The sequence below is a fragment of the Heterodontus francisci genome, unplaced genomic scaffold (genome assembly GCF_036365525.1).
Source record: "Heterodontus francisci isolate sHetFra1 unplaced genomic scaffold, sHetFra1.hap1 HAP1_SCAFFOLD_837, whole genome shotgun sequence".
NCBI classification, from domain to species: domain Eukaryota; kingdom Metazoa; phylum Chordata; class Chondrichthyes; order Heterodontiformes; family Heterodontidae; genus Heterodontus; species Heterodontus francisci.
The window spans coordinates 54,730-70,297 of record NW_027140645.1 but is presented as its reverse complement, the minus strand read 5'-3'; the positions used below and the strand labels follow the sequence as shown (position 1 = coordinate 70,297).

The 15,568-nt window shown below is 45.4% G+C and overlaps 1 protein-coding gene across 1 annotated transcript in view; it reads right to left on the bottom strand.

The window, feature by feature from the left end:
* Positions 1-10,792, bottom strand: part of crym (crystallin, mu) — a 35,178-nt gene extending 24,386 nt beyond the window's left edge. Inside the window, exons 1-4 of the mRNA XM_068025865.1 lie at positions 10,563-10,792; positions 9,183-9,330; positions 3,144-3,206; positions 2,074-2,175 (exon numbers count right to left, since the gene is read on the bottom strand). Of these exons, the coding sequence (XP_067881966.1) occupies positions 2,074-2,175; positions 3,144-3,206; positions 9,183-9,330; positions 10,563-10,729 (480 nt within the window). The 5' untranslated portion in view covers positions 10,730-10,792. The remainder of the gene's footprint in view (positions 1-2,073; positions 2,176-3,143; positions 3,207-9,182; positions 9,331-10,562) is intronic.
* Positions 10,793-15,568: the final 4,776 nt, after the last annotated feature.

Below are 15,568 nucleotides of genomic sequence, written 5' to 3'. Positions count from 1 at the left end.
CACACACACAGACTCACACACAGACTCACACACACAGACACTCACACACAGACACTCACACACAGACACTCACACTCAGACACACAGACTCACACACACAGACTCACACACACAGACTCACACACACAGACTCTCACACACAGACTCACACGCACACAGACACTCACGCACAGACATTCACGCACAGACACTCACGCACACAGACTCACACACACAGACACTCACACACAGACTCACACACACAGACTCACACACACAGACACTCACACACAGACACTCACACACAGACACTCACACACACAGATTCACACAGACTCTCACACACAGACACTCACACACACAGACTCACACACACAGACTCACAAAGACACTCACACACACAGACACTCACACACAGACACACACACACAGACTCACAAAGACACTCACACACAGACACTCACACACACAGATTCACACAGACTCTCACACACAGACACACACACACAGACTCACACACACAGACTCACAAAGACACTCACACAGACTCACACACAGACTCACACACACAGACACACACACACAGACACACACACACAGACACACACACACAGACACACACACACAGGTTCACACTGACACTCACACACAGGTTCACACAGACACTCACACACAGATACTCACACACAGACTCACACACAGATACTCACACACAGTCACACACACTCACACACAGACTCTGACACGCAGACACTCACACAGACTCACACACAGACACACAGACTCACACACAGACTCTCACACAGACTCTCACACAGACTCTCACACACAGACACTCACACACAGACACTCACACACAGACACACACACACAGACACACACACACAGACTCACACACACAGACACTCACACACAGACACTCACACACAGACTCACACACACAGACTCACACACACAGACTCACACACACACAGACTCTCACACACACAGACTCTCACACACAGACTCACACACACAGACTCACACACACAGACTCACACACACAGACACACCACACACAGACACACCACACACAGACACACCACACACAGAATCACACACAGAATCACACACACAGACTCACACACACAGACTCACACACACAGACACTCACACACAGACACTCACACAGACCCACACACACAGACTCACACACACAGACTCACACACACAGACTCACACACACAGACTCACACACAGAGAATCACACACAGAGAATCACACACACAGACTCACACAGACGCTGACACACACAGACTCACACACAGACGCTCACACACAGACGCTCACACACAGACGCTCACACACAGAATCACACACACAGACTCACACACACAGACTCTCACACACACAGACTCACACACACAGACTCACACACACAGACACTCACACACACAGACACTCACACAGACACTCACACACACAGACACTCACACTCACAGACACACACACAGACTCTCACACACAGACACTCACACACAGACACTCACACACACAGACTCTCACACACAGACTCTCACACACAGACACTCACACACAGACACTCACACACAGACACTCACACACAGACTCACACACACAGACTCACACACACAGACTCACACACACAGACTCACACACACAGACACTCACACACAGACACTCACACACAGACTCACACACACAGTCTCACACACACAGAGACGCTCACACACACAGACACTCTCACACAGACACTCTCACACAGACACTCACACACAGACACTCACACACAGACACTCACACACACAGACACACACAGACACACACACAGACACTCTCACACAGACACTCACACACAGACACTCACACACAGACACTCACACACAGACACTCACACACAGACACTCACACACAGACACTCACACACACAGACTCACACTCACACACAGAGTGAATAGCAGACTAGGCACAAGGGGCTAAGTAGTCTCCTCTGGTTCCTATGTTAATGTTGCTTCTCTTTGCACACACACAGACTCACGCGTGCACACACACATGCAAAATAGAGACAAGAAGAGGGAGAACTTGTAAAAGTACCTGCTTGAACGGAAACATTTGGGTGAAGATTTCATAGTGACTCACAGCCTCAGACCCGGCTCCCAGAATACACAACACATCCAGGTGCTTCCGCTTCAGGTACTGGATCAAAATGGATAAAACTGAGAGTTAGACGAAAAGTCTGAATTGCTTCGGTGCCCCTCTCTCTGAGGCAGCAGGGTGGATGAGAGGTGACAACCTCTGCGACTGGCTTTATAAACTCTGGTTCTCTCTCCCCCAATCCTGCACTTGTTCCTACAGCTGTCACTAAAGTGAGAAAGGAATGATTTACAAGCATGATGTTCCTGAACCACTCTGCAAACATGCTTTGAAGTGAAGTAACCGTTGCCCAGGGACACACGGCACCCATTTTGCACACAGCAAGATCCCAAAGTGATGATATGAAACACTGGTTAATCTGTTTTTGGCACAGCTGATTGTTGACTGCCAGCACTGGAAGAATCTCCCTTCCTCACCTTTTGAGATTCCTGTGGGGTCTATAACATCCACCTGAACAGACAGACAAGGCCTTGGTTTAACATCTCACCTGAAGTGACATCCGACTTGAACATTGTTAAAGACCCCGGGTTAGACTTGGCTTCGACTTCACTCTTCCTAGGAGAATTTGTGGTTAGTGTTCTTGAATTGGAATGAATAACTTGTGGGCCTCCTTCATTGGGGGATTTGTCCCTCCTGATCTACACAGATGGGGAAAGTCCAACTCCAGGTTTAATCTCTGGTCTCTGCTGCATTAACTGATCTCTGTCACAGTGGTGTTGGGAACCTGTTACCCTCAGCACCAGTGAGCTAGAGAGAAGAAAACCCAGCCAGGCTTTACTGCTCCTGACTGCCATGTAACAACAAACACTTGCATTTATAAAGCACCTTTAATGTAGTGAAATGTCCCAAGATATGTGTTCAGCAGAACTTCCTTGACCAGCATGTTCTCAGTCCAGCTAGTGCAAAGTATCCACAGGAGATGGGAACAGCCTCAGCCATTCTTACAGGATGAAAAAAGCCCTTCCCATCTCACATTGCGATGTTCCCATTTAGTGACAATTTTTCCTTACCTTCGTTGCGATGGCAGAAACCGCAGCAGTTCTCTTTTCAGTGATCACTGCTCCGTCCATCACCTTCAGAAACAATAGAGAGAAAAGTGAATCACCCGTCAACAGATTATACACAGCACAGACTCCATTATCTACACTCCAATATCCACTCGCAGTCTTCGTGAAAAACCCTTGCTTCATCACCTATTAACCCCAAACCCATCTTGTCTGTTACAAGTCAATCTCAGAGCCCAAGGAAAATGTTTGTTTTAGACTCATCTTCCTAACGTGTACCAAACATGCAAGATCAAACCTGCAGCTCTCCACTCTCCTAGTCTCAGTATTGAAGGTGGATTCCCTGCATTGTGACAAAATGAAGGTTGCATTGTACCACAGTCAACTGTCAGAGACTGAAAGATAGGTTTAAATGTTACATAGAACTGAAGTGCAAGTGTTGTTTCTGTATATTCACATGCTCCCCTCGATGTGAAGTAGTAGATGTATCCACAGGTTGAGTATCAATCCAATGGGGTTGGATGTGAACACTCTACAGCAATTACCATCCTTATACCAGCAGATGTAGGATTAACCCTATATGGCAGGAGGGTTATGGGCTGGACAGATACAGCAGTGGAGTATACACAACTGTTGCACATGGACTGGACAGATACAGCAGTGGAGTATACACAACTGTTACACATGGACTGGACAGATACAGCAGTGGAGTATACACAACTGTTGCACATGGACTGGACAGATACAGCAGTGGCGTATACACAACTGTTGCACATGGACTGGACAGATACAGCAGTGGAGTATACACAACAGTTACACATGGACTGGACAGATACAGCAGTGGAGTATACACAACTGTTGCACATGGACTGGACAGATACAGCAGTGGAGTATACACAACTGTTGCACATGGACTGGACAGATACAGCAGTGGAGTATACACAACAGTTACACATGGACTGGACAGATACAGCAGTGGAGTATACACAACTGTTGCACATGGACTGGACAGATACAGCAGTGGAGTATACACAACTGTTGCACATGGACTGGACAGATACAGCAGTGGAGTATACACAACAGTTACACATGGACTGGACAGATACAGCAGTGGAGTATACACAACTGTTACACATGGACTGGACAGATATAGCAGTGGAGTATACACAACAGTTGCACATGGACTGGGTAGATACAGCAGTGGAGTATACACAACAGTTACACATGGACTGGACAGATACAGCAGTGGAGTATACACAACAGTTGCACATGGACAGGACAGATACAGCAGTGGAGTATACACAACTGTTACACATGGACTGGACAGATACAGCAGTGGAGTATACACAACTGTTGCACATGGACTGGACAGATACAGCAGTGGAGTATACACAACTGTTGCACATGGACTGGACAGATACAGCAGTGGAGAATACACAACTGTTGCACATGGACTGGACAGATACAGCAGTGGAGTATACACAACTGTTGCACATGGACTGGACAGATACAGCAGTGGAGAATACACAACTGTTGCACATGGACTGGACAGATACAGCAGTGGAGTGTACACAACTGTTGCACATGGACTGGACAGATACAGCAGTGGAGAATACACAACTGTTGCACATGGACTGGACAGATACAGCAGTGGAGTATACACAACTGTTACACATGGACTGGGTAGATACAGCAGTGGAGTATACACAACTGTTACACATGGACTGGACAGATACAGCAGTGGAGTATACACAACAGTTACACATGGACTGGACAGATACAGCAGTGGAGTATACACAACAGTTACACATGGACTGGACAGATACAGCAGTGGAGTATACACAACTGTTACACATGGACTGGACAGATACAGCAGTGGAGTATACACAACTGTTACACATGGACTGGACAGATACAGCAGTGGAGTATACACAACTGTTACACATGGACTGGACAGATACAGCAGTGGAGTATACACAACTGTTGCACATGGACTGGACAGATACAGCAGTGGAGTATACACAACTGTTGCACATGGACTGGACAGATACAGCAGTGGAGAATACACAACTGTTGCACATGGACTGGACAGATACAGCAGTGGAGTATACACAACTGTTGCACATGGACTGGACAGATACAGCAGTGGAGAATACACAACTGTTGCACATGGACTGGACAGATACAGCAGTGGAGTATACACAACTGTTACACATGGACTGGACAGATACAGCAGTGGAGAATACACAACTGTTGCACATGGACTGGACAGATACAGCAGTGGAGAATACACAACTGTTGCACATGGACTGGACAGATACAGCAGTGGAGTACACACAACTGTTACACATGGACTGGACAGATACAGCAGTGGAGTATACACAACTGTTGCACATGGACTGGACAGATACAGCAGTGGAGTATACACAACAGTTGCACATGGACTGGGCAGATACAGCAGTGGAGTGTACACAACTGTTACATATGGACTGGACAGATACAGCAATGGAATATACACAACAGTTGCACATGGACTGGACAGATACAGCAGTGGAGTGTACACAACTGTTACATATGGACTGGACAGATACAGCAGTGGAGTATACACAACAGTTGCACATGGACTGGACAGATACAGCAGTGGAGTGTACACATTGTTGCACATAGACTGGACAGATACAGCAGTGGAGTATACACAACAGTTGCACATGGACTGGGCAGATACAGCAGTGGAGTATACACAACAGTTGCACATGGACTGGACAGATACAGCAGTGGAGTGTACACAACTGTTGCACATGGACTGGACAGATACAGCAATGGAGTGTACACAACTGTTGCACATGGACTGGACAGATACAGCAGTGGAGTATACACAACTGTTGCACATGGACTGGACAGATACAGCAGTGGAGTATACACAACTGTTGCACATGGACTGGACAGATACAGCAGTGGAGTATACACAACTGTTGCACATGGACTGGACAGATACAGCAGTAGGAACATAGGAGCAGGAGTAGGCCATTCAGCCCTTCGAGAATGCTCCACCGTTCAATAGGATCATGGCTGATCATCCCCTTCAATGCCTTTTTCCCACACTATCCTCATATCCCCTTGTGTCACTGGTATTTAGAAATCTGACAATCTCTGCTTTAAACATACTCAATGACTGAGCTTCCACAGCCCTCTGGGGTAGAGAATTCCAAAGATTCACAACCCTCTGAGTCAAGAAATTTCTCCTCATCTCTGTCCTAAGCGGCTTCCCCCTTATTTTGAAATCACATCCCCTGGTTCTAGACTCCCCAACCAGAGGGAACGTCTTACCTGCATCTACCCTGTCTATCCCTTTAGGTATTTTGTAGATTTCAATGAGATCACCTCACATTCTTCAAAACTCTTGCGAATACAGGCCCAGTTTCCCCAATCTCTTCATAGGACAGTCCTGCCATCCTGGGAACAAGTCTGGTGAATCTTCGATGCACTCCCTCTATTGCAATAATATCCTTCCTAAGGTAAGGGAACCAAAACTGCACACACTACTCCAGGTGCGGTCTAACCATGGTTCTATACAATTGAAGCAAGACTGCACTACTCCTGTACTCAAATCCTCTTGTGATAAAGGCTAACGTACAATTAGCCTTCCTCATTACTTGCTGCACCTGCATGACTTATTAACAAGGACACCCAGGTCCCTTTGTACATCTACACTTTCTAATCTCTTACCATTTAAGAAATACTCTGCACATCTATTCCTCCTACCAAAGTGGATAACCTCACATTTTTCCACATTATATTCCATCTGCCACGTTCTCGCCCACAAAGTCTTTCCAAATCCCCTTGAAGCCGCTTTGCATCTTCCTCAAAACACACATTCCCACCTAGTTTTGTGTCATCCACGAACTTGGAAATATTACATTTTGTCCCCACATCCAAATCATTGATATATATTGTGAACAGCTGGGGCCCAAGTACTGATCCTTGCGGTACCCCACTAGTCTTGACAAGGTGGATGTGGAGAGGTTGTTTCCTCTTGTGGGTGAGTCCAGAACTAAGGGACACTGTTTTCAAATTAGGGGTCGCCCTTTAAGGGCAGAGATGAGGAGAAATCTTTTCTCTGAGGGTTGTGTGACTTTGGAATTCTCTGCCTCAGAAGGTGGTGGAGGCGGGGACATTGAATATTTTTAAGGTGATGGTAGATAGATTTTTGTTAGGCAAGAGAGTTAAAGATGATCAGAGGTAGATGTGAGTGTGGAATTCAAGACACAAACAGGTCAGCCATGATCTTATTGAATGGCGGAGCAGGCTAGAGGGGCCGAATGGCCTACTTCTGCTCCTAATTCGTATGTTCGTATGTATGTCACAACCTGCCAATGCGAGAATGACCCGTTTATTCCTACTCTCTACTTTCTGCCTGTTAATCAATCCTTAATCCATGCCAGTATATTACCTCCTATCCCATGTGCTTTAATTTTGCTAAACAACCTCTTGTGGGAGACTTTATCAAAAGCCTTCTGAAAATCCAAGTATACCATGTCCACCGAGTCCCCTTTATCAATTCTGTTAGTAACATCCTCAAAAAACTCCAATGGGTTTGTCAAACATGATTTCCCATTTATAATCCATGTTGACAATGCCCAATCAAATTATCCAAATGTCCATTTATCGCATCCTTTAGAATAGATTTTCCCAAAGACTGATGTAAAGCTAACAAGTCAGAAGTTCCCTGTTTTCTCTCTCCCTCCCTTCTTAAATAGTGGGGTTACATTTGCTACTTTCCAATCTGCAGGAACCGCTCCAGAATCTATAGAATTTTGGAAGATGATCATCAATCCATCCACTATCTCCATAGCAACCTCTTTCAACATTCTGGGATGTAGAATATCAGGTCCCGGGGACTTATCAACCTTCAGCCCCAGTTACACACTGAGTGGAGATACGGGAGTGACGTATACACAACAGTTACACACTGAGTGGAGATATGGGAGTGAGGTATACACAACAGTTACACACTGAGTGGAGATACGGGAGTGACGTATACACAACAGTTACACACTGAGTGGAGATACGGGAGTGACGTATACACAACAGTTACACACTGAGTGGAGATACGGGAGTGAGGTATACACAACAGTTACACACTGAGTGGAGATACGGGAGTGACGTATACACAACAGTTACACACTGAGTGGAGATACGGGAGTGATGTATACACAACAGTTACACACTGAGTGGAGATACGGGAGTGACGTATACACAACAGTTACACACTGAGTGGAGATACGGGAGTGACGTATACACAACAGTTACACACTGAGTGGAGATACGGGAGTGAGGTATACACAACAGTTACACACTGAGTGGAGATACGGGAGTGACGTATACACAACAGTTACACACAGAGTGGAGATACGGGAGTGACGTATACACAACAGTTACACACTGAGTGGAGATACGGGAGTGACGTATACACAACAGTTACACACTGAGTGGAGATACGGGAGTGACGTATACACAACAGTTACACACTGAGTGGAGATACGGGAGTGAGGTATACACAACAGTTACACACTGAGTGGAGATACGGGAGTGAGGTATACACAACAGTTACACACTGAGTGGAGATACGGGAGTGAGGTATACACAACAGTTACACACTGAGTGGAGATACGGGAGTGATGTATACACAACAGTTACACACTGAGTGGAGATACGGGAGTGATGTATACACAACAGTTACACACTGAGTGGAGATACGGGAGTGAGGTATACACAACAGTTACACACTGAGTGGAGATACGGGAGTGAGGTATACACAACAGTTACACACTGAGTGGAGATATGGGAGTGATGTATACACAACAGTTACACACTGAGTGGAGATACGGGAGTGACGTATACACAACAGTTACACACTGAGTGGAGATACGGGAGTGACGTATACACAACAGTTACACACTGAGTGGAGATACGGGAGTGACGTATACACAACAGTTACACACTGAGTGGAGATACGGGAGTGATGTATACATGGCAGATACGTACTGCCTTTAAGATGCCATTGCTTGGGTCAAACAGCAGCACTGTTGCCTGATGGGATGAAGTCTCAGAGTTGGTTGTTTGATAAAATCTGACCATTTTTGTTGCCAAGGCATCATCCTCTGCACTGTACGCTGGCATCACACCTAAAAAACTGAACAAAGTTCAACTGTCAGTTCAACAGAAAAAGCAGAAACAAGGTGAATATTTACAGAAAACATTAAAGAACCGACTTGTTTCCCTAATTACAGCGAGCAAATTGGGACAAATATTGTGTGTTAAACACCTGCCCAACTCCAAAATGATCAAAGTACGACCAAGGGTTTTCCCAGCAGTGGAGAAGGGGAGGAAGGAAAGGGGTAAGGGGGTGAGGTCAAGGGTGAAGGGAGGGTGAGGGGAACTTTCACTCATTTCTCGACATGAACATTTCCAAAAAACACTGTAGAAGAGTACAAAGTAAAAAATACATCTACAAGGCACACGTCAGGAGTGTGATGGAATACTCTCCACTTGCCTGGATGGGTGCAGCTCCAACAACACTCAAGAAGCTCGACACCATCCAGGACAAAGCGGCCCACTTGATTGGCACCCCATCCACAAACATTCACTCCCTCCACCACTGACACACAGTGGCAGCAGTGTGTACCATCTACAGGATGTACTGCAGCAACGCACCAAGTCTCCTTAGACAGCACCTTCCAAACCCGCGACCTCTACCAACTAGAAGGACAAGGGCTTCAAATGCATGGGAACACCACCACCTGCAAGTTCCCCTCCAAGTCACACACCATCCTGACTTGGAACTATATCGCCGTTACTTCACTGTCGCTGGGTCAAAATCCTGGAACTCCCTTCCTAACAGCACTGTGGGTATACCTACCTCACATGGACTGCAGCGGTTCAAGAAGGCAGCTCACCACCACCTTCTCAAGGGCAATTAGGGATGGGCAATAAATGCTGGCCTAGCCAGTGACACCCACATCCCATATGCCATATGAATAACAAAATATATAACCTGCAGCACTTGCTGCAGGGAGCTGGGCCCTGTCTAAGCATTTGGCTGCTCACAACACGTCCCAAAGTGTCCTTGTGACCCCGTCTACCCTCACACCCTCCACCCTGGCATGTGAGAGTGAGTGAGTGGATAGAAAACATTAGAAAGGGCTGGTGGGTGGATTTTGCGGTCAGATTGGGACAATTTGTTTCTCGGTGCTGATCAGTCTTGGAAAGATGTCAGCAAAGATTTCGCAAGAAGTTGGCGTTCCTTTTGAAAATAGAAAAAATAAACAAATGCAAATGAAGGACAAAAATCTCCCCGAGCCCCTTGTGCAAGCTCAGAGTTCGGGGCTGCTTTAATAATAAACACTCCCGGTTAAAAGTCCGCACCCTTTGTACTTGGCGATCGGGACGGTGGACCGGACCGGCTGCTCCACCCCGCCGCCGCCTTCACTCGAGAAGTTACCGAGCGCTCTCTCCAGCACCGGCAACAGCTCCGAGTTCTGCAGAAGCTGCTCGATCTCCCCGGATCCGATGTAGATCGGTTCCCCGGCCATTGCTGGGATCCTTGTCTCGGGTTTTGAGAGCTGACTGGCCAGTCCTGACAATACCTTATTCACTAACCCAGGGACCCAATCAAAGAGAATATGTTAAATGATCTGATTAAACATTAGCTCTTTGATTCATCCTTCAATAATATGTCACTCAGCCAGTGAACCATTTTGGGGCAGCATTTTCCTATAAAAATTTTACAAATTATTCATTTAATCAAGGTAGATGGCAGAACCCTTAGGTGTATTGTCAGGCAGAGAGATCTGGGAGTACAGGTCCACAGGTCACTGAAAGTGGCAACGCAGGTGGATAAGGTAGTCAAGAAGGCATACGGCATGCTTGCCTTCATCGGTCGGGGCATAGAGTATAAAAATTGGCAAGTCATGCTGCAGCTGTACAGAACCTTAGTTAGGCCACACTTAGAATATTGCGTGCAATTCTGGTCACCACACTACCAGAAGGACGTGGAGGCTTTGGAGAGGGTACAGAGGAGGTTTACCAGGATGTTGCCTGGTCTGGAGGGCATTAGCTATGAGGAGAGGTTGGTAAAACTCGGATTGTTTTCACTGGAACGACGGAGATGGAGGGGCGACATGATAGAGGTTTACAAAGTTATGAGCGGCATGGACAGAGTGGATAGTCAGAAGCTTTTTCCCAGGATGGAAGAGTCAGTTACTATGGGACATAGGTTTAAGGTGAGAGGGGCAAAGTTTAGAGGGGATGTGCGTTGCAAGTTCTTTACACAGAGGGTGGTGAGTGCTTGGAACTTGTTGCCAGGGGAGGTGGTGGAAGCAGGTACCATAATGACGTTTAAGAGGCATCTTGACAAATACATGAATAGGATGGGAATAGAGGGGATACAGTCCCCGGAAGCGCAGAAGGTGTTAGTTTAGACAGGCATCAAGATCGGTGCAGGCTTGGAGGGCCGAATGGCCTGTTCCTGTGCTGTACTGTTCTTTGTTCTTTGTTCTTGGTAAGATGAGGTTTAAAGATACTTTGCATTTATGCAAAGACAAAACAGGAATAAACTGTAGGAATTTGGGGATAGCTAAGGAGATGTGCGGCCGCACCTGGAGTATTGCGTGCAGTTCTGGTCACCGCATTATAGGAAGGATGTGGAAGCTTTGGAAAGGGTGCAGAGGAGATTTACTAGGATGTTGCCTGGTATGGAGGGAAGGCTTACGAGGAAAGGCTGAGGGACTTGAGGTTGTTTTCGTTGGAGAGAAGGAGGAGGAGAGGTGACTTAATAGAGACATATAAGATAATCAGAGGGTTGGATAGGGTGGATAGTGAGAGCCTTTTTCCTCGGATGGTGATGGCAAACACGAGGGGACATAGCTTTAAGTTGAGGGGTGATAGATATAGGACAGATGTCAGAGGTAGTTTCTTTACTCAGAGAGTAGTAGGGGCGTGGAACGCCCTGCCTGCAACAGTAGAAGTCTCGCCAACTTTAAGGGCATTTAAGTGGTCATTGGATAGACATATGGATGAAAATGGAATAGTGTAGGTCAGATGGTTTCACAGGTCGGCGCAACATCGAGGGCCGAAGGGCCTGTACTGCACTGTAATGTTCTATGTTCTATGTTCTATGATTTCTTTTATTCGTTCATGTGTGAGGCTTGCTGGCAAAGCCAGCATTTATTGCCCTTGAGAAGAAAGTTCCAGGATTTTGACCCAGCGACAGTGAAGGAACAGAGATATAGTTCCAAGTCAGGATGGTGTGTGACTTAGAGGGGAACTTGCAGGTGGTGATGTTCCCATGCATCTGCTGCCCTTGTCCTTCTAGTTGGTAGAGCTCACGGAAGGTGCTGTCTAAGGAGTCTTGGTGCATTGCTGCAGTGCATCTTGTAGATGGTACACACTGCTGCCACTGTGCGTCGGTGGTGGAGGGAGTGAATGTTTGTAGATGTGGTGCCAATCAAGCGGGCTGCTTTGTCCTGGATGGTGTCGAGCTTCTTGAGTGTTGTTGGAGCTGCACCCATCCAGGCAAGTGGAGAGTATTCCATCACACTCCTGACTTGTGCCTTGTAGAGAGTGGACAGGCACTGGGGAGTCAGGAGGTGAGTTACTTGCTACAGAATTCCCAGCTTCTGGCCTGCTCTTGTATTATGTGGCTGATCCAGTTAAGTTTCTGGTCAATGGTAACCCCCAGGATGTTGATGGTGGGGAATACAATGATGGTAATGCCATTGAATGTCAAGAAGAGGTGCTTAGGTTCTCAAATAAAAACAGAAAATGCTGGAAATACTCAGCAGGTCAGGCAGCATCTGTGGAGAGAGAAACAGAGTTAATGTTTCAGGTCTGTGACCTTGCATTAGTTCTGATGAAACATTAACTCTGCTACCTGGGTACAGAGTGGAAATGTTGGTAAGGATGAGACAACAGCTGTCAGAAGAATGGACATGAAACAGAATGGGAGGTGTGCAGAAGCATTGAGGGTAGAAGTGAGACATAATAAAGGCAACACGAGGTAAACAAGGAGAGAGCAAGTTGTTAACAAAAGTCAAAGAGGCTTTGACATTATAAGATAATAATCATAGGGGACTTCAAATCAATGGCTTTAAGCTGAAATGTAGAGATGGTCTGTAAATCTTGGTGGATTTTCACCCCAGTGATTTGAAAGCATGTTGTCAGGGATTATTTCTGATTACACATCACAAGAAACATATTGTGGTGCAAACTGGGCTAACACCTCTCCAGCGTTATCATAAACATTTTTATCAGTTATTAGAGGTTGTGGCTCACAATGATCACTGTACTGCATATTGAGTGCACCCCAAACTTAAGCCTACCTTGGGACAAAAAAATAAACTGATTAATATTTCTCTAGCTTTTATCCAATTTAAATTGATTTTTAAAATGACTGCACCTGCATTAATTTAGCACTGTTTAAAACACCTTTCTCTCCTTCACTACAAAGAAGGGATTAGCTTCATAACTGTGTTTGCAGCAATATATGGGGAGAATAAGTTTAATTGTATATAATTAATACATAGTTTTAGAAGTCTACATTTATATTTAGGAATGTTATATATTTGGAAGTAATGTTAATTATAGTCATGTAGTAATTATTTGGTACATAATACTTAGTCTTTTATCCTTCACTGAACACATATAGTACTTATATGTATCTTTATGTAAATTTATCTTCAATAAATTACAAATTACTATCTTGGTGAAATGAAATACATTGAAGTAATCTATGATTCTGCAAATTGTCAAGGATGTGTTCACATGAAAATGAAACATTTATTTTTAAAATATTCAATTTCTAAGTCTTCATTTAAACATGCAACATCTAACATTAATAGCGCTGCATATTCATTTTATTTCAAATTTTCTGAAATAAATAAACAAACTGGTCTTTCTCCCTATTCTACTTGCACTGAAACAGGCCCTTCGGCCCACCGAGTCTGTGCTGACCATCAACCACCCATTTATACTAATCCTACATTAATCCCATATTCTCTACCACATCCCCACCATTCTCCTACCACCTATCTACACTAGGGGCAATTTACAATGGCCAATTTACCTGTCAACCTGCAAGTCTTTGGCGGTGGGAGAAAACCAGAGCACCCGGAGGAAACCCACGCGGTCACAGGGAGAACTTGCAAACTCCACACAGGCAGTACCCAGAACCGAACCCGGGTTGCTAGAGCTGTGAGGCTGCGGTGCTAACCACTGCGCCACTGTGCCACCTTCTGTTTTAAATACTCCATTTGTACAATTGTACTGTCTTGATGCCATCTCACAAATTTATTTCTTCATTACAGGCAGGTTTGAAAAATGTCACCAGTAACTGTTAAGGATATTGAGGCAGTAAAGAGGGGACAGTGCAGATTCACCAGGATACTGCCTGCTGTAAGGAAATGCAAATAGAAAGAACGTTAAAATTGGAGCAGTTTTCATGACAGCATAACTAGGAAATGATTGATCAAGGTATTTAAAATTATAAAGGGATGAGGTGGAGTAGATAGGAACCATTTCCAGGGGTCTAGAATGGAATTACATCAGTGTAAGATTAAACGTAAGAGATTTAGGACAGAGGCCAGGAGAAACATCTTCACACAGAATGGAATGCAACAATAACTTGCATTTATAAAGCCCCTTTAACATGGTGAAATACCCAAAGTGCTTCTTTGGAGCATTACCAAACAAAATTTGGCCATGTCTGCATTTAAGATCAGGTTAGATAGGTGATTGAAGGAAAGGGAAATAAAGGGATTTGGGAACAGGGCAGGCCCCTGGGATTTGGACTATTGCTCATGTGGAGGATAAAGACCAACATGAACTGATTGGGACAAATATCCTGTTTCTGTGTTGTAAGTTTATTAGATTAATTTTGCATATCATTGTTTTTTACGCAGCGATTTGTTACGATCTGGAATGCGCTGCCTGAAAGGGCGGTAGAAGCAAATTCAATAGTAACTTTCAAAAGGGAGCTGGATAAATACTTAAAGGGGAAAGATTTGTAGGGCTATGGGGGAAGAACAGGGGGAGATAGAACTGATTAGATAGCTCTTTCAAAGATCTGTCACAGAATGATGGGCCAAATGGCCTCCTTCTGAGTCCTTGGACCCCTCCTATTTCTCATCCACAAGCTGCCCTTCAGCGAAAGTATTCAAAAACACTTCACCGATTTCCACATGTACGCTGATGACACCCAGCTCTACCTCACCACCACCTCTCTCCACTCCTCCACCGTTGCTAAACTATCAGACTGTTTATCCAACACCCAGTACCGGATGAGCAGAAATTTCCTCCAATTAAACATTGGGAAGACTGAGCCCATTGTCTATGGTCCCTGCTACCAACTCTGTTCCCCAGCTATCGACTCCATC